The 17,819-nt window shown below is 40.3% G+C and overlaps 1 protein-coding gene across 4 annotated transcripts in view; it reads left to right on the top strand.

Annotated features, from left to right (window-relative positions):
• Nucleotides 1-17,819, top strand: part of ubr4 (ubiquitin protein ligase E3 component n-recognin 4) — a 52,978-nt gene that overhangs the window by 16,327 nt on the left and 18,832 nt on the right. For 2 of the 4 annotated variants that reach the window (XM_062426365.1, XM_062426364.1), the window contains exons 21-59: nucleotides 103-182; nucleotides 320-448; nucleotides 906-1,088; nucleotides 1,460-1,582; nucleotides 1,668-1,897; nucleotides 2,261-2,379; nucleotides 2,478-2,575; nucleotides 2,771-2,928; nucleotides 3,109-3,315; nucleotides 3,434-3,535; nucleotides 3,617-3,717; nucleotides 3,926-4,313; nucleotides 4,677-4,740; nucleotides 4,883-5,074; nucleotides 5,601-5,671; nucleotides 6,105-6,252; nucleotides 7,437-7,670; nucleotides 7,871-8,041; nucleotides 8,176-8,358; nucleotides 8,522-8,680; nucleotides 8,940-9,092; nucleotides 9,317-9,544; nucleotides 9,777-9,934; nucleotides 10,236-10,410; nucleotides 10,571-10,772; nucleotides 11,063-11,226; nucleotides 11,349-11,565; nucleotides 11,814-12,030; nucleotides 12,899-12,962; nucleotides 13,056-13,190; nucleotides 14,000-14,174; nucleotides 14,376-14,507; nucleotides 14,765-14,886; nucleotides 15,236-15,347; nucleotides 15,624-15,754; nucleotides 16,079-16,256; nucleotides 16,655-16,759; nucleotides 17,231-17,368; nucleotides 17,632-17,800. In XM_062426365.1, coding sequence (XP_062282349.1) covers nucleotides 103-182; nucleotides 320-448; nucleotides 906-1,088; nucleotides 1,460-1,582; nucleotides 1,668-1,897; nucleotides 2,261-2,379; nucleotides 2,478-2,575; nucleotides 2,771-2,928; nucleotides 3,109-3,315; nucleotides 3,434-3,535; nucleotides 3,617-3,717; nucleotides 3,926-4,313; nucleotides 4,677-4,740; nucleotides 4,883-5,074; nucleotides 5,601-5,671; nucleotides 6,105-6,252; nucleotides 7,437-7,670; nucleotides 7,871-8,041; nucleotides 8,176-8,358; nucleotides 8,522-8,680; nucleotides 8,940-9,092; nucleotides 9,317-9,544; nucleotides 9,777-9,934; nucleotides 10,236-10,410; nucleotides 10,571-10,772; nucleotides 11,063-11,226; nucleotides 11,349-11,565; nucleotides 11,814-12,030; nucleotides 12,899-12,962; nucleotides 13,056-13,190; nucleotides 14,000-14,174; nucleotides 14,376-14,507; nucleotides 14,765-14,886; nucleotides 15,236-15,347; nucleotides 15,624-15,754; nucleotides 16,079-16,256; nucleotides 16,655-16,759; nucleotides 17,231-17,368; nucleotides 17,632-17,800 — 6,115 coding nt within the window. Of the gene's footprint in view, nucleotides 1-102; nucleotides 183-319; nucleotides 449-905; nucleotides 1,089-1,459; nucleotides 1,583-1,667; nucleotides 1,898-2,260; nucleotides 2,380-2,477; nucleotides 2,576-2,770; nucleotides 2,929-3,108; nucleotides 3,316-3,433; nucleotides 3,536-3,616; nucleotides 3,718-3,925; nucleotides 4,314-4,676; nucleotides 4,741-4,882; nucleotides 5,075-5,600; nucleotides 5,672-6,104; nucleotides 6,298-7,436; nucleotides 7,671-7,870; nucleotides 8,042-8,175; nucleotides 8,359-8,521; nucleotides 8,681-8,939; nucleotides 9,093-9,316; nucleotides 9,545-9,776; nucleotides 9,935-10,235; nucleotides 10,411-10,570; nucleotides 10,773-11,062; nucleotides 11,227-11,348; nucleotides 11,566-11,813; nucleotides 12,031-12,898; nucleotides 12,963-13,055; nucleotides 13,191-13,999; nucleotides 14,175-14,375; nucleotides 14,508-14,764; nucleotides 14,887-15,235; nucleotides 15,348-15,623; nucleotides 15,755-16,078; nucleotides 16,257-16,654; nucleotides 16,760-17,230; nucleotides 17,369-17,631; nucleotides 17,801-17,819 lie in introns of all 4 variants that reach the window. The other 2 variants (XM_062426363.1, XM_062426362.1) reach the window with 1 other exon arrangement.

The raw sequence follows: 17,819 nt of genomic DNA, 5'->3' as shown, positions 1-17,819 counted from the left end.
TATTGTCTGTGTTCTTACTACTTATCTGTGAACAGGATGTGGATGTATTTTCATGTTGGTACTCGCTGACAAAATGATGAATTTTTTTTTAACCTTTCTTAGATTCAAATGTTCAGCCCAAATTCTACTGCGTTTTGTCCCCTGAGGCGTCTGAAGATGATATCAGCAGACTAGACAGCAAGGTGAGACTTTAATCTTTGTTATACCTTTTAATGAAATGTTTTTATGCATACAGTGATGTGACCAGAGACTTGGAAGTGTGTTTTTGAGGTGGTGTATTTTGAGGATATACATTTACCTGTTCCCTTTTTTCTGGTAGGTCTTTCCTAAGCTGTTCAATGGAGCAGTTAAATACGATGAACTGTATGCATGGCTAATCTCACTCCTGGCAGCAGGCTCTCAGTTTGACACTGCAAGAAGACAGGAGAGCAAGCCCATCACTCCTATGGTGAGAACAAACCGCATGAACAAACTATGAACTGTGCAAACAGGGTTATTATGATGTAGATGGTATCACAGATTTGCCCAAACTTCAGCAAACAGCTGTTGCCTGCAGCTCTTCAAGTTACTAGCTTGCTGTGACTATACTTTTATACAAAAATGACTGTCTTGATCTAAGATATTTCTTATTAAACAGTGAGTCAGTAAAATTTCCAACCTCCATGACTAAGGCTACATGTCCTGAATGCAATGCTGTGATCATTCCTCCTCGTCAATTTTAGTATTTTAAGAAAAATAAATGGGTAGTTTCCAACGTTAGTCTTTTTTTAAAGATTATTTTGTGATATTTTTGCCTTTTATTTGAAAGTTGAAAGTACAAAGAGACAGGAAACGGATAAAGAGAGGAGTATGAAATGAAATTGAACCATCTGAAGAACTGTATGTCTGATTATCACCCCTCACAGGAGGCCTGCTCCCTTCAGTACTACTTTCTAGTGCTGTGGAGGATCTTGGGGGTTTTACCACCTTCAAAAGCCTACATGGAGCAGCTAAAGACTGGCTGCAGTGATCCCAGTGAGAGCGACATCTTGCACACACTGCGATGGTCCTCACGTCTGCGGGTGTCTGCCTACGTGAATTGGATCAAGGTCTGTTGACACCTGAAAGTACTGCTGAATGCTAATTAGCATGATCGATTCCCAAAGACAGAAATAAATAATATTACATTAGTTTCATGGTCAAGTCAAATGTAATTGGTTATATTTGTGATTATTCTACTTATCATTAGAAATTATTATTCTAGTCATAATAACAAATTTAACTCATAATTATATAATTAAATTTTCCAAAAAGTCAGTTGCCCCTGGATGCTATAGATTTACATTTCTGAAATGATTTGCTTCTTGTTTTTTGTCCAGCTTCAAATTTACACCATAGGCTGTACAGTAATCCTGTTATATCATAATCTTTCATTATGGTTTAATTTGATGTGTGACTATGTCTGTGTCATCACTGACAGGAGCACCTGGTGAAGCAGGGAATGAAAGCAGACCAAGCAGCCTCTCTGGTTGAGATGACAGCTGCTAAGTGCAGCACCGTTAAATATGATGTGGATCTAGCAGAGGAATACATTGCCAGACAGGTAAAGATTGTTATGTTGTCATTGGTGACCTAAGTGTAGATTGAAGTCCAGTTTAAGTTTTAACTCTGTCACTTTTCTGTTGCAGATTTCCACTTTCTCCAGTGTAGACCCAAATGTTATTCTTCCACTTCATCAGTTGCCGTCTCTGCAAGCCATCTATACACTGGATGCAGTCATCTCCAAAGTGCAGGTGTCCCTAGATGAGCATTTGTCCAAGGTTGCCATTGAGGCAGACACCCACAAGTCCTCTGAGATCGCAAAGAATCTGCTGTCTGCCACACTACAGCTCACTGATGTTTACACAGCCTTCACAAGGTGACAAAGATCATTATTAACCTCTCCACTGTGCTTACATGGGACCATGGGACAAGCTGGTCATGTATAATTTAGCAGACAGTAATATGAGGATGTAATTGATAACGTTTTTTTGGGGTTTTTTTTAAATCTCATCCAAGACATATGGGTTTGCTACACAATCCGATGTTTAAAACATTAGTATCTACAGAGCACAAGATTCAATAGACAGTGGCTGGCTGTATTTTTAAGTGTTAAATCCATAAAAATGTGCTTATGTTAACCCTAACCCTAAACATTCAAATGTTGGACATTACCTTTTAAACCTTATCTGCAAACCTGCATATCTTAATCAAGTTATTAAAACAAATTTGTCTCAATCAGGTCTTACCTGCTAATGAACATCCCAGAGGAAGGGGAGAACAAGCTCACAGATGCCAAGCTCCAAGGTTATGCTGCAGTTCTGTCCATCGGGTCCACCCGTTGCAAAGCCAACACGCTGGGTATGAGAAAGAGTAGCTCACAAATGTTAAACTGTACATTTTCATTTTCATTACATTTCTGTGTTTTAACCTGAACTTTTTAAAATGTAAATTCACAGGCCACAGTGTTATGCAGAACTTGCCATCAGCTGTACAGACAATATGTGAGACTTGGAACGGCATCCACACCAATGAATTCCCTAACATCGGCTCGTGGGTATGTGAGCTGCATTTTTTGTGTCCCAAAATTACACCGTCCCATTTTTAGATTATTTTTCTTGTCAAAAATATCTTGAAGCTCTCAAGTAAATATTTAAATTTTTACCAAAAAGTAGAATAATATAATTCAGTGTAAATTAATAATTGTACTAGCAATCATGAAACTAATAGTTTGGCTTCTTTTCCTTCTCAGCGAAATGCGTTTGCCAATGATACCATTCCATCAGAGAGCTACATCAGTGCCATCCAAGCAGCTCACCTGGGAACTCTGAGTTGCCAGTCCTTGCCTCTGGCCTCCTCTCTTAAGCACATCTTGCTGTCTTTGGTTCGCCTCACCGGTGACCTCATTGTGTAAGTGCTTGTCCAGTCCTAATTAAAATCTGATCATTTAGGAATATCTAACCAGCAGCCAGTTGTCCATGCAATCAGATAGGTTCAATGTGCAGCTTGGAAGCAGATGTAGATAAGTTTATTTATGAAAGACTTGAAATCTAATATAATTTTAATTGTTGTGCATGTCTGCGTCCTCAGCACAGAGGAGCTGAATCCCTCACAGGTTGTGCGTACTTTGCTGCCCCTCCTCCTGGAGAGCAGCACAGAGAGTGTGGCTGAGATCAGCAGCACCTCACTGGAGCGCATCCTCGGCCCATCCGAGTCAGACGCCTTCCTAGCTCGCATCTATGAGCGTCTGGTGACCGGTTGTTACAACATCATTGCCAATCACTCAGACCCCAACAGGTAGCACCACACTATGCAGCTCTGTGTAGCTTTTAGCCTAATGTAGCATATTGTTCTAGTCTGCACATTAATTGTTTGGTTTAGTCTCACTGCTCAACTTTTGACCTCATCATTTTAGTGGTTTGGATGAGTCTGTCCTTGAGGAATGCCTTCAATACCTTGAAAAACAGCTTGAGAGCAGTCAAGTCCGCAAGGCCATGGAAGAGTTCTTTTCATTCAGGTATCTACTCGACTGATGATGCAGGCGACATTATTGCGTGTGAATGCAGCTACCTTACTTAATTCCTCCCTTTATTTCCAGTGGTGAACTTGTCCAGATTATGATGGCAACAGCCAATGAAAACCTATCAGCAAAGTTCTGCAACAGAGTGCTCAAATTCTTCACAAAGCTGTTTCAGCTCAGTAAGTGTACCCTTTTCAGAGTTCATATTATTATTTATACATATTTCAGTTATAACATTTTTTGATGCAGATATTTCAGAAGCTGTTCAGACAAGCTTTTTGTTTGAGTCATACTTTTTAAAGTTTAAATATTAAAACATGTTAAAAGCTGCAGATGCATTAGATTTCTCTATATGCTTAAATCTCATGTTGTTGCCGTCATCCGCAGCGGAGAAGAGCCCAAACCCCAGTCTGCTGTGTCTGTGTGGCTCTTTGGCCCAGCTGGCCTGTGTGGAGCCCTCTCGTTTGCAGTCCTGGTTGACACGAATGACAGCCACCCCACCAAAGGACTCTGAGCAGCTGGAAATAGTGCAGGAAAATCGTCAGCTTTTGCAGGTGCTCACCACTCATATTGTACGTGACAACAGCCAGGTGGGCGAAGGAGTGTGCACCGTACTCCTCAGCACACTTGTTCCCATGGCAACAGACATGCTGGCCAATGGAGATGGAACAGGTTTTCCTGAACTCATGGTCATCATGGCAACACTTGCCAGTGCTGGACAGGGGGCTGGCCACCTGCAGCTGCACAGGGCTGCTATCGACTGGCTGACCAGATGGTAAGATTTTTCTTTTAAGCCATCAGTAGGCTAAAGCCATCAGCAAACTGTTCTGTAAAAGGACGTGTTGATAACCAGTACCAGTAAAAGGTTTGGACACACTTTCTCATTGATGTGAATGGGAAAGTGTGTCCAAACTTTTGACTTGTACTGTGTGTGTGTGTGTGTGTGTGTGTGTGTGTGTGTGTGTGTGTGTGTGTGTGTGTGTGTGTGTGTGTGTGTGTGTGTGTGTGTGTGTGTGTGTGTGTGTGTGTGTGTGTGTGTGTGTGTGTGTGTGTGTGTGTGTGTGTGTGTGTGTGTGTGTGTGTGTGTGTATATATGAAGATATTAAATAGATTTAATGGATGTTCTTTTTCTCTGCAGCAAAAAGTATTTAACACAAAAGAATGTCGTGGAAAAAGTGAGCACAAACTTGTCCCAAGGAAAGGTACGTTTTTATATTTATCAGTATATTCCACCAGGTGTAATTCCATTTTAACCACATGTGATTCCCATTTGGAGGTTCCAAAGGGAGTCATAAGATCTTAAACCATCAAGTAATTTTGTTTTCACCTGTTCCTTGATTTCAGCACGCGAGCATGCTGGAATGCTCCTGCCACATCATTTCCTATCTGGCTGATGTGATGAATGCTTTAAGGCAAAACAGTGGCCAAGGCACATCAGCGCTGCTGATGGAGGGCGAAGAAAAGGCAATGGAAGTGGACTCGGACTGGGTGGAGGAACTTGCAGTGGAGGAGGATGATTCCCAGGCAGAGGACTCTGTGAGATCACGTCCCTTTATGTCTATTCTCCTGAAACAGGGCCGTGTTATGTAAATTAGCAGAATACAGAACTGAACTTACAATCTGATGATTGTAAGAAGAAAAAAAAAAGTGTTAAAAATTGCACCAGCAAAAATGTTCTATGATCTGTGTTGTCCATACAATCAGTTAAATTCAATGTGTAGCTTGTAAGCAGCAAGTTTACATGACATAGAATAATCTCTTAGGTTTTGGTCTAAATGCAAAAGCCAAATTATTATGCAGTGATGCATATTCATATCACAATATGAATTAAACTAATATTTTTTAACTTAAGATCCCCCTTAAACTTCTGTTAGGTTTTAAGTGGGTTCAGAAGGTGAAAAAAAAAACAAGAATTGTATCGCTTGCATCAAATATGAGATTAATTAAGATCACCACTTTATTTTTGCAGAAACATGTTTATGTGATGTTTTATTTCCCTTATTCAGTCTTTGCTCTGTCAGTTTGAACAATCCATCTTTACGTGTTTGTCATTGTTTGACAGGATGAAGACTCCCTTTGCAACAAGCTCTGCACTTTCACCATCACTCAGAAGGAGTTCATGAACCAGCACTGGTAAAAAATATGAAGATTGTTGCCCATGATTTTGATAAGCCTAAGGGTTTGTAGCACGTAGTAGGTCCTTTGGTACAAATTGGTCGGCTGTTATACTTGAAAATAGATTTATCATGCAGGAACCCTTAAACGTTGAAAAAAAAGAAGAAAATATTGGTATATAAAATAATCTACATATTGTAGATTTACATGAATCTTATAAGTCACTGGCAAGTGTTAAAAGCGTAAAAAACAGGACAACTGCACACCATTGACAGTGAAGAAACAATATACATCATTATGCTCTTTGGTAATATAGGTAATCATTATATAGATGAAAGGAAAAGTAGCAACTAATCGGTGATCTAACCTTATATAGAAATACAGTATGCAGGTGACATTACTAAACTAATGTACTGTATACTGACTTGACCTGTTCACTTTCATTCTGCAGGTACCACTGTCACACCTGTAAGATGGTGGATGGGGTAGGTGTGTGCACAGTGTGCGCCAAGGTCTGTCACAAAGACCATGAGATCTCCTATGCCAAATATGGCTCTTTCTTCTGTGACTGCGGTGCCAAAGAGGATGGCAGCTGCCAGGTGAGACCGAATACCTCAGGTCATCATGGGAAGAGAACAACAGCGGTAACTTTGGCTTGCAAGTCATTCCCCCCATTGACTTCCATCCAGTCATTTCATTTGGTCAGGGTTATAGCTAGCCCATACACACGGCCAGAAAATGAGATAAATCATGTTATGAATGTCTGTTGTCAAGATTTTGTGTACTGAAAAGGCCAGCTTTCTTAGTTAATCTTAAATTATGGATCTTTGAATATGCATGCGATGAACAAACCATCAACTACATTTTGCCTTCAGTTTAGGGTTTTGTAAGAAGTATGACAGGCCAGTTACATTCTTTCTTTGTCTTTGTGATTACAGTGGTTTCTTCTATCAATCTGATTATTAAAATGGCTCATAATAGTTTTTTTTCGACATTTGTACATTTACAATTATACATGTTGGGTTATCATGAGTTGAGTTGTACTAAACTGAATGGGGTTAACAATATGAAAGTACAGGTATAAGGTAGTGGCATGCAGCAAATTCAATAGATTTCTCATCAATCCGTGATTTTTGCCTTGGGAAGCAGTTTAGATAGAGAATGTCTCCATCCGACACAATATCACAATATCTGTGGCTATCTTTTTTGTTTACTATATACTCCACAATGTCGAAGAGCTAGCAAAGTAAAATAAAAGTTATTGTAATTGTAAAGATCAGGGTTTCCGCCAGAAAACTTTTTGGCCCGACGGGGATGGAGGGTGGCACAGAGTAACAGTAGGAGGTCTGTCCTCCCTCCTGCTCTCTGCTGTAAACACAAGTCACTGATAGTGAGCAGCATTTCTCCATGGGTCTCTGGGCTTGTTTTTAGCAGAAACTCTCTCGCTCTCTGCCTGCTCAGCCTGCTCTCAGATGGTAGGAGGGTTGCTCTGATAGCAGCATCACTGTCACACTTCCTCCCCCTAGACCTAGAAAAGTGATGCACTACTTTTGAGTTTAGAAAACATCTTAAAATACATTTTTAAGAATCCCTGATGCTTAGGCGGAGGGTCAACTCAGGCCTGGTGGGCCGCCGGGCTTGCAGTACACTGGTGGAAACCCTGAAGATTATGCTCAAATGTGAAAATCTTGTATTTGATGCACTGTCATATTCAAGTATGTGTGCTTGCTTGTATTGACACTTGTTTTTCTCATTGGTTTACTGTGTGTTGTGTCATCCACAGGCCTTGGTCAAACGCAGCCCCAGCAGTGGCATGGGCTCCACTCTCAAAGAGACTTCTGCGTTCCAGAGTGAACTACGCATGCCTGAGAGTGCTATCCGCCACCAGAATGCTTCACCCTCTGACAAGAGTAAGGCCACCATCTCTGATGGCAAACCTGGTGAAGAAGACAGACCTAAGAAGAGTAGTGTGTGCAAGAGCATTGAGGGCTGCCAGGAAGAGTTGGTAACACAAGTGGTGAGAAAATTATGGTCATTCATTCTTGATTCCTCACTCAGTGTGTCTCTGTCTTGCGTCTTTTAGCTTTACAATTTTTGGGTTTTTTTTTCCTCTGAAAAGACTGCCAAAGGACATAACATTATGGGTCTTGTGTTTTTTACATCCACTGCAGTGTGCATTGTGTGATTCATACTTTTGGCTCGGTTTCTCCACAACAGATGGGATCATCTACTGCAGCCGTCATACTGGAGATGCTCATGTTTCTCATGGAAGCCATTCAGACCAACTTCCAGCAGGCATCAGCTGTGGGAAGCAGCAGCCGGGCTCAGCAAGCCCTCAACGATCTGCACACTCAAGACAAAAATGTGGAGATGACAGACCAGTTAATGGTACGATGATCTATACAGTTTCGAGTCGTTAAAAAAAAATCTCTAAAATCCTTAAATCATGGTAATTTATTAAAGCCTTATTAGAAACTATATTATATTACAAATTGTTTACGTTGGGTTTTTATTTTTTTCAGGTGCCCACACTCGGTTCTCAGGAAGGGGCATTTGAGAATGTGAGGATGAACTACAGTGGTGACCAGGGGCAAACGATACGCCAGCTCATTAGTGCACATGTCCTACGCCGTGTTGCCATGTGTGTCCTGTCCTCCCCCCACGGCCGTCGCCAGCACCTTGCAGTCAGCCATGAAAAGGGAAAGGTGAGCCTCACACACTAGTAATTTGAATCCCATAATTGTTTTATTTCTTTTGTTATGATTGCCTAAATCTAAGTTTTTTTTTTCTTAACGTTCATCTCGAAGTTGCAGCATCTTCAGTTAGAACACTGCATAATCCAACCTTTCTCCATCTCCTGGTTCACAGATAACAGTTCTCCAGCTGTCCACTCTCCTGAAGCAGGCTGACTCCAGCAAGAGGAAGCTGACACTCACACGTCTGGCCTCTGCCCCAGTCCCTTTCACTGTCCTCAGTCTCACAGGCAACCCTTGTAATGAAGATTACCTTGCTGTGTGTGGCCTTAAGGTAAGAAGACAAGATTGTTCTGTTTTGTGTTTTTTTTTTAATAAGGTGTGTAAATCAACATATTAAAATGAAAACACAGCAGGCAACAATGTAGTCATTATGCATGATGAGGAAGAAACTACGTTTACTCAGTTACACTTGTGTATAATTATGGTATAATTCAGATCAGCTGTCTGCTCACCTTGGGAAATACCTTTTTTATATGATTGACTGCTATATTTGGTGTCTGTCTTGACTTTGTGATTCTTTTTTCCCCCAGGACTGCCATGTACTAACTTTCAGCAGCACAGGATCTGTGTCAGACCATCTGGTATTGCACCCACAACTGGCTACTGGCAACTTCATTATCAAAGCTATCTGGTTACCAGGCTCACAGACTGAACTGGCCATCATCACTGCTGACTTTGTCAAGGTATGCATTAAGAGAATGGACAGATTGATGGCTGAGTGGCACTTTTTGTTTTATATGTTGCATGTACCTTAGTTTTAGAGTGTTGATGTATTATAGGTGATTTGATTAGATTTCTCTTTTGAATTGAGAAAACAGTTACAAGTGCTCACAAATATTATTTGTTGAAAAACCAAGTGATACTTTGTTTATATTGTGTTGTCACATTTGTTTCCCTTTTCAAACAGATTTATGACCTATCAGTGGATGCCCTGAGTCCCATGTACTACTTCCTGCTCCCAAGTTCCAAGATCCGTGACGCTACCTTCCTTTTCAATGAAGATGGGAAAAACATCATCGCCATCATGTCTTCAGCAGGTTACATGTATACCCAGATCATGGATGAGTCTAGCAGCGCCCAACATGGCCCTTTCTATGTAACCAACGTGTTGGAGATAACCCATGAAGACTTGAAGGTAAATGGGCCACATAAATTTATACCTCCAAAAAGATTTAATGTTGTACCACGTCACCAGTGTTACCACATCAACAGCAAAACATATTATTGTTTGTTGTAAGGGTCTGCTATCACTTTTTGGAATGTCTAGTTAACGTTTACACACCACTTGAACACCACATTTGATGTTTTTGGAAAATTCTGGATGGCAAAAAGCTTTACTGACGTAGCTTCTTTCTGTGTGACTCCAGGACAGCAACGGGCAGGTGGCTGGAGGTGGTGTGTCCGTTTATTACTCCCATGTGCTCCAGATGCTTTTCTTCAGCTACAGCCAAGGGAAATCCTTTGCTGCCACAGTGAGCCGTAGCACCACAGAAGTGCAGCGGCTCTTTCACATCAATGTCAAAGGGTAACATTTCTTCCACACTATCAACAGTCTCCTCACTTCTTTAATTGTTGCATTGGGTTTGGAGTATGTAATGGCTAACAGGAAGTAGTTTTGTACCAACCCATACAGTACACAAAGACAACATCATTGTTTACATACTTGCTTGTGTACTTTGTGTTTACCTGGAAGATTAAAAAGTTAGGATTAGATAAGCTATGATGCGCACATTAATACCCACCGTCCTACTCTCCTACTTTGCTTCTTTCCCATCATTTCTGATTTTTTAATGTTTATCTGTTTCTTGCCCTCTTGCCGTCTTCAGCTCTAATGGCGGCAGCAGTAAGATGTCACCAGCTCTGTGCCAATGGTCCGAGGTCATGAACCACCCAGGGCTGGTGTGCTGTGTGCAGCAGACAACAGGCATACCACTGGTCATCATGGTCAAACCTGACACCTTCCTCATCCAAGAGATTAAAACTCTACCAGCCAAAGCTAAGGTAAGAGTCGCTCACTGTAGTAATAGGGAACAGTCTGCAGCAGATTAAGAAATGGTGAAAAGATTTTCAGCAATGAAAAATCAACAATGCCTTAAATGGAAAAAGGAAACCTCTAGTAAAATGAAAATGTAAGGTTAAATTAATTTTATTTGTTCCCCAGATTCAAGACATGGTAGCTATTCGACACACAGCCAGTAATGAGCAACAACGCACTACCATGATTCTTCTCTGTGAGGATGGAAGCCTGCGAATCTACATGGCCAATGTGGACAACACCTCTTACTGGCTCCAGCCCTCGTTACAACCCAGCTGTGGTATCAGTATCATGAAGCCTGTCCGCAAGCGCAAAGCTGCTGCTACCAGTGAGTTTGAGGCCAATAAAGTGCAGTTACTTTCTTAACACCAAAACCGGAAGTTTAAAAAAAGAAAAAAAAAAATGTAATGTGCAGTTTTCATTAAAATGTCTGCTATCCCATTGAGTGCTTTCACATGTATATATTTCATTCTTCGGGTACACTTAGTTTACACCAGCATTCTCTTCATATGTGATAAAAGTGAAGGATTTTGTTTGTAGGAACATGCTTACTTCTATTCATAGCAGCCATCTGCCTGCCAAAATGTTCAAATTTGAATGTAATGACTTTACTTTCAGCCACCCGAACGTCCAGTCAGCTGACATTCCCAGTGGACTTCTTTGAACACAACCAGCAGCTCACAGAGGTGGAATTTGGGGGCAATGACTTGCTGCACGTCTACAATGGACAGCAGATCAAACACAGGCTCAACTCCACTGGGATGTATGTGGCTAACACAAAGGTACGGACATTTTAACAAAAGGAGTCCTGTGTTTCAAAAGTCCTGCATGTGTTTGTTTTATGCTATTTTCTATATTGTACATTTAACTAAAGGTTGGCATGATTTTGGTTGTTTCCTCCTAGCCCGGGGGATTCACAGTAGAAGCGGTCAACAACAACAGTTCAATGGTGATGACGGGCATGCGGGTGCAGGTGGGCACTCAGGCCATCGAGAGGGCTCCTTCCTACGTGGAGGTCTTTGGTCGCACCATGCAGATAAACCTGACAAGAGCGCGCTGGTTTGACTTCCCTTTCACCAGAGAGGAAGCCTTACAGGCTGACAAGAAGCTTTCCATCTTTAGTAAGAGCAAAAACGCATAAACTTTCAATTTCTTGTGCAGCATGATTACATTTTAAATTCACTAAATGCATTCTTAGCTAACACTCTGAGTAATTGAAGTTTCATCATGGTCGGTGTGACTGTTTTTAAACTAAGGATAATTATTTTGCACTGGGCTGTTCTTTTAACTTGGATCATATTGAATTAGCTGCAGAAAATATTAAACCATCATCAGATACAGTTTCACCTTCCTGTTTTGTTCTTTAAAGTTGGAGCGTCTGTTGACCCGGCTGGAGTCACCATGCTTGATTCAATCAAGATCTACGGTAAAACCAAGGAGCAGTTTGGCTGGCCTGAGGATCCACCAGAGGACTTCTCCTCTGCCTCTGTTAACAACGTTTGCAGTCCCAACCTCAACCAGGGCAATGGCACCTCTGATGGAGACATAACCACCCCAACCTCCACCAGTGGCACTGTACTAGAGAGGTATGAGCTTCCACTTCCAGGTTCATAAGGTCAAAACAAACAACAAAACTGCTGGCATTTACATTTCTCAGCCTCCTATAATTCAGTAATCACATCTCATTTTCTGATGCTAGCTGCGAACAATTAACGTGACCATTTGTTTGACTTTCTAATGGACTCATCTTTTCTATTAAACTACCTTTTATCTACATGGTCAGATTTTGCTTCACTGTTACTACTATGGTATCATATTAATCTATGGGTGTATTCGACCCTTCGATTATAAAGTTTTTGCAATAAAGATTCACATACTGTGATGGGTGTGATGAATTTTAGTCATATTGTCCACTTCTAGTGTATCTTTACCCTTTTGATCTTGAGGAAAAACTTGATCTTTTAATAAATGGGGGGTTGCGTTCTCTGTAGAGTATTTAGTGCATGGCTATCGTGATGTCATCTTTTCTTGCATGCCTCTCTTTTGTTCAACTGAATCATTTAATTTCACTTGTTTCTTTCTGTGATCCTCACACTTATTTTGTTCTTTTTCTTTTGCTCCCAAATATACAATAAAAAGTTGTGAAACTGAGTCCTTATCAACCTTGGACCGGTTAGTAACTGCCCTTTCTCTGCTTGTTTGTATGGTTTTGTGCATGTGTGCCAGTTTGTTTGTCCATTCCTGAGACTGTGAACATGCCATGCACCATCTCCACACTTGTGCAGCAACAAATTAATTTTTTTCCTGACATTTATTCTTGCATTGTTGTTTTTGGCATTTAGATTAGTACAGACTTCAGCAGGTTGAGATTTGCTCTTTGCTCTTTAGTTTGATTGTTTAACTTAAGGCAAAAACTGAAGTAGGAGCAGTGTTGATATTTTTTCTTTATTTCAGGTTGGTGGTCAGCTCCCTTGAGGCTTTGGAAAGCTGCTTTGCAGTCGGTTCATCTAGTGAAAAGGTAAACCGATAAGGATAAGATGTCTAAATAAAAATACCAGTCATGCCTGTCTTCAGGGAACATAATTAACTGCATGTCTTTAACTTTGTTTAGGAGAAAAACAAGGCTGCTGCACTGGAGTTGGCAACTCTGCTCCTGTCCATGCCAACCCCCGCAGGTGTGCAGCAGCAGACCAAGGGACTTCTTGCCAGCCTGCACACCAGTCGAACTGCTTACCACAACCACAAGGTAAAACAATATGTCAGATCAAAATCAAAGTATTCTCCATCCACATGGGGTGGTTATACATAAACATACATTTTTTGCAATAATCCCTAAAAAGTTATCAAACAGTCGTGATAAAGATATGTGATGGAGGCATGGTATTTTACAATTTAACAATAAACTTTATCGTCCAAAATCAGTCCACTGAAACTGTAAACTTAACTGGGAATTTGTTAATTATAACTATGAATAAAGAAACACATTTAACCCCCCCCCCCCCCCCAAAAAAAACAAAAACAAAAAAAAAAACAAAGAAATCACATACACATAATTTAAATATGAATTAAGAATATAATATACAGAAAAAGAAAGAAAATATATATTGGCGAGATCAGACAACATATGCTGATACCAATGTATTATATCAGTCAGGTTGTAGTTGTAATGTTTAAAGATGAGTTAAAGAGTAAATGTGGCATATATTTAAATGGAAGAAGAGACAGTTGGTGAGCCAAAGAAATTGGAGAATATATGTAGTGTACATAGATTAACCCTGAAATCTTTACATGAAGGAACTTCAGCGGAAATATATGTATAATAAGCCAATAAGATTGGTGGCTAATTTAATAGGAATAGCCTGTAGCAAGCTGTGCAGAAAAAACTGCTGGTTCATCATTTGTCAACAGTTAATCCATTTATTCAGAAACCACAGCCCCAGACGAGCATGCTAACATTAGATTATGTGTTCTGAGCACTCAAATACTTTCCAGTATTAAATGTTGTACATCACTTAAGAAGAACTAATGCAGTAATTACCTGTCTCTTCTCATCAGGACCAGTCCTTGCTGAGTAATGCAGTGCAGTGTCTGAACGGCTGCAACCGTGAGGGGAGGGAGCTCGATCCTGATGTCTTCCAGAGGCTCGTGATCACAGCCCGCTCCATTGCTATCATGAGACCCAACAACTTGGTGCATTTCACTGAAACAAAGTTACTACACCCTGAGTCTGGTAAGAGGCTGCCCTGCTGGTGATGAATGTTGCATGAAATCATTACACTGTATGTAATCATGATTTCATTAATTGCAGACACAGTCAAAGTAAACTCTTCTAAGCAGCTACTGGTTAAAATGACTGTGTGTGTTGCCCGGAGGCTAAATAACCTCAAACTGCCAGAGAAGACTCATTGATGTTCTTGTTTTCTTAATCCAGAAATGACAGAAGATGGGCAAAAACATGTGGATGGTGAAAGCTGTAATTTCATCACACAGCTGATGAATAACTTCTGGAAGCTCCATGCCCTGAAACCAAAGAACGCCTTTCTTGCTCCAGCTTGCCTGCCTGGTATGTGCAAGCACTCAGACCCCAAAGTTTTGCAGCTTCTTTTACTGATTTAGTTAACATGTGTTGACAAATAATGTGATTGTGAACATGATTAGTTATACACTCAGGTATTGATGTCATGTAGCACATTTACACATAATATATGTATATTTTTTTGTATTTTATAAGTATTTTGATTTTGATACTGTATAACTAATTGCAAACAAGAATCAAAGTGTGTGAATATGTTTTTTTGTTTTTCATTTCCCCCATCTAAGGTCTAACACATGTCGAAGCAACCGTAAATGCCTTGGTGGACATCATCCATGCATACTGCACATGTGAACTTGATTACATCAATGTAGCCTCCAAAATCTACATGCAAATGTTATTATGCCCTGTAAGTACAGTACATCCGTTACTCAGTAAAGTCTCATTTCACCTAAAGTACCTTGGGAATAAATTATAGATAATTCTGGGATTTGCAGAACTCAGGGAAACATCCATACCATTGCTTTTGACTAAATGTTTATCTAAATACATCTTGTTTTAATATAAATTTATGCAGAGACGGTTGTTCATTATCATGATTTAATGATGTATTTATATAACCGGAAAATGTACAATAATGATATATAGAAATTAATTTTGCATAAATATCTTCTCCCAATTATAGTTGGAACTTTTACATGGAGTACTGTAATTACTGTGTCAGGTAACCAATGAATCTCTGTTTGAACCATTTTCAGGACACTTCTGTGAGCTTTGCTTGTAAGCAGGCGCTGATCAGGGTGCTTCGACCAAGAAACAAACGGCGACATGTTACCCTCCCATCTCCCCCACGCTCCAACACACCCATGGGTATGTCTGTGCAGGCTTTACATAAAGATCCCATGTACTCACTGTATGTTGTTCTACCTGGGAGGATCTTTATCTGTAGATAGTTTGATGGAGCTTGGGTATTTAAACATAGCATTGTATTGTAAGGCATTTTGACTATTACAAGTTGAACCATTGTTTTAGTGTAGTCGAACAAATTGAATGTCTCAACGAATAACTTGAACTTGTGTTCAGGCTCTTATAAAAGAAAGTGGACTTAGATCTTAAAGACTTGGTTGGTTCATTTCCCCTTATCAGGAGACAAGGATGATGATGACGATGATGATGCAGATGACAAAATGCAGTCATCAGTGCTGACAGGAGGAGAGGAGGGACGACAGGAGAGTCAGGAGCAGAGTGAGGTGGACCACGGCGACTTTGAAATGGTGGTGAGCAAAGAGGGTTGTATTTGACATGGCACATGACGAGTGGTGGACCGGTTTCTGAATGATCCTGCTTTTACTCATTAATAATGAAGCAACTAATATACATGGTTTAGTTTATTTATTTCACAATTTTCACAACACAACAGTAATCATGTCACATAACAACTTTGAGCATCACTGTTGTGTTCAGCTGTCAAATATATCTTTGAAGTACCATCCAATTCACACATCATAAAAAACATGAATGAACTAGGCCTACAAAAAGACGCCACTTATAGTGTACATTGTTCTTAAAATAACACACCTTTGTTTTTTTGGCCTCATCAGTCAGAGTCAATGGTCCTGGAGACAGCAGAGAATGTCAACAATGGAAATCCATCTCCCCTGGAGGCTCTGCTCGCTGGAGCTGAGGGTTTCCCTCCCATGCTGGACATCCCTCCTGATGCAGATGATGAAACTATGGTAGAGCTGGCCATCGCTCTCAGCCTCCAGCAGGATCAACAAGGTCAGCAGCAAAAAAAACACAAAACAAAAAAAGAAACAATAATTTATATGCCAACCCAGCTTGCCTGGACCTGCCAAAACACATTTAGACAATATCCCCAGCAGTAAATAAACAGGAAGTGGAGATCTAGGATCTAAAAATCTTTGGAGATGATAACATCAACAAAACTCATACATTTTAGTAACAAAATTATCATTTTCCATTTCCTACAGTTAGTAACACAACAGAAACCTAGTCATTGAAACTTCTCTGCAACTGAATTAACACCAGTAAACCTGAATTATCATTAACTTGAATTACACATTTTCTACTCTGCAAAATGTAATGTTTCTTTCTTATATATCAACAAATTTTGGGCTAGTACTTAAATGTATTGTGCATATTTTTGGCATTCTCAGGCAGTAGCAGCAGTGCCCTTGGCCTTCAGAGCCTTGGCCTGTCTGGTCAGGCGCCAAGCTCTTCTTCACTGGATGCTGGCACCCTTTCAGACACAACCGCATCAGGTAATAGGACCATCTCTGCAAAAGTATGTGATCAGCAGAAAGCTAGATTTTTATTTCTTCAAGTCAAAGTGGCTAGAAAATTCTTAAGATACAACACTTCAAAAATATTTTTCTCTAAGGAATCTTGCATTGAAATAATTATTTTATTATTAATAAAATCATTCCACTTTAAATCTCACAATGTAATCTGTGGTCTTAGTTCATCATTTTGAAATAAAAATTTAGTCTGTTACAATTCCTCAATTAGTTGTAAGATAGCTAGTCAGTGTTGAGTTAAACCTTAAAAACATGGTTCAACATGAAAATGAAGTATTGCATCCTTATTGTTTTATTATTTCATATTATTATTATTGTTATTATTGTTGTTATTATTATTATTATCATTGTTATTTCAAAGTATAAATAAAAATCACATATCCTGGCCAGATGACTGCGTTGTATTTACTGTTACAGCTATTGCTATTATTTCAGCCCCGGCATCAGATGATGAGGGCAGCACAGCTGCTACTGATGGCTCCACGCTGCGGACTTCCCCAGCTGAGCATGGAGGCAGTGTGGGCTCAGAGAGCGGAGGTTCTGCAATCGACTCTGTAGCAGGGGAGCACAGTGGTGGGTGAAAAACTGCAGTGACCCTGAACACAGCCAAATGCGAGATACTTTTTTAATACTAAATTAATGTTGAAAATGTTATACAGCACCAGTCAAAGTGTCCAAGCATTTGACTGGTGCTGTATATACATGTAAAAATTAGATCATATCAGTTTGTATAGGTTTGCAGAATCATTTTTAGACCATGTGATTTTTAGGACTCCCTCCAAACATATTTTACATGACCATGTTTCCAGTTTACATAGTTGCATGTGTGTGTACAGTGTCAGGGCGCAGCAGTGCATATGGGGACACAACAGTGGAGGGCCACCCTGCAGGTCCAGGCAGTGTGAGCTCCAGCACTGGAGCCATCAGCACCACCACAGCCCAGCAGGAAGGCGAAGGCTCCGAGGGAGAAGGAGAGACTGAAGGAGACATCCACACAAGCAACAGGTCAGACATTTCAAATGAG

The sequence above is a fragment of the Scomber scombrus genome, chromosome 10, assembly GCF_963691925.1.
Source record: "Scomber scombrus chromosome 10, fScoSco1.1, whole genome shotgun sequence".
In the NCBI taxonomy this organism is placed as follows: Eukaryota; Metazoa; Chordata; class Actinopteri; order Scombriformes; family Scombridae; genus Scomber; species Scomber scombrus.
Note: the sequence above shows the minus strand (reverse complement) of the source record. Positions and strands in the feature narration are given on the sequence as shown.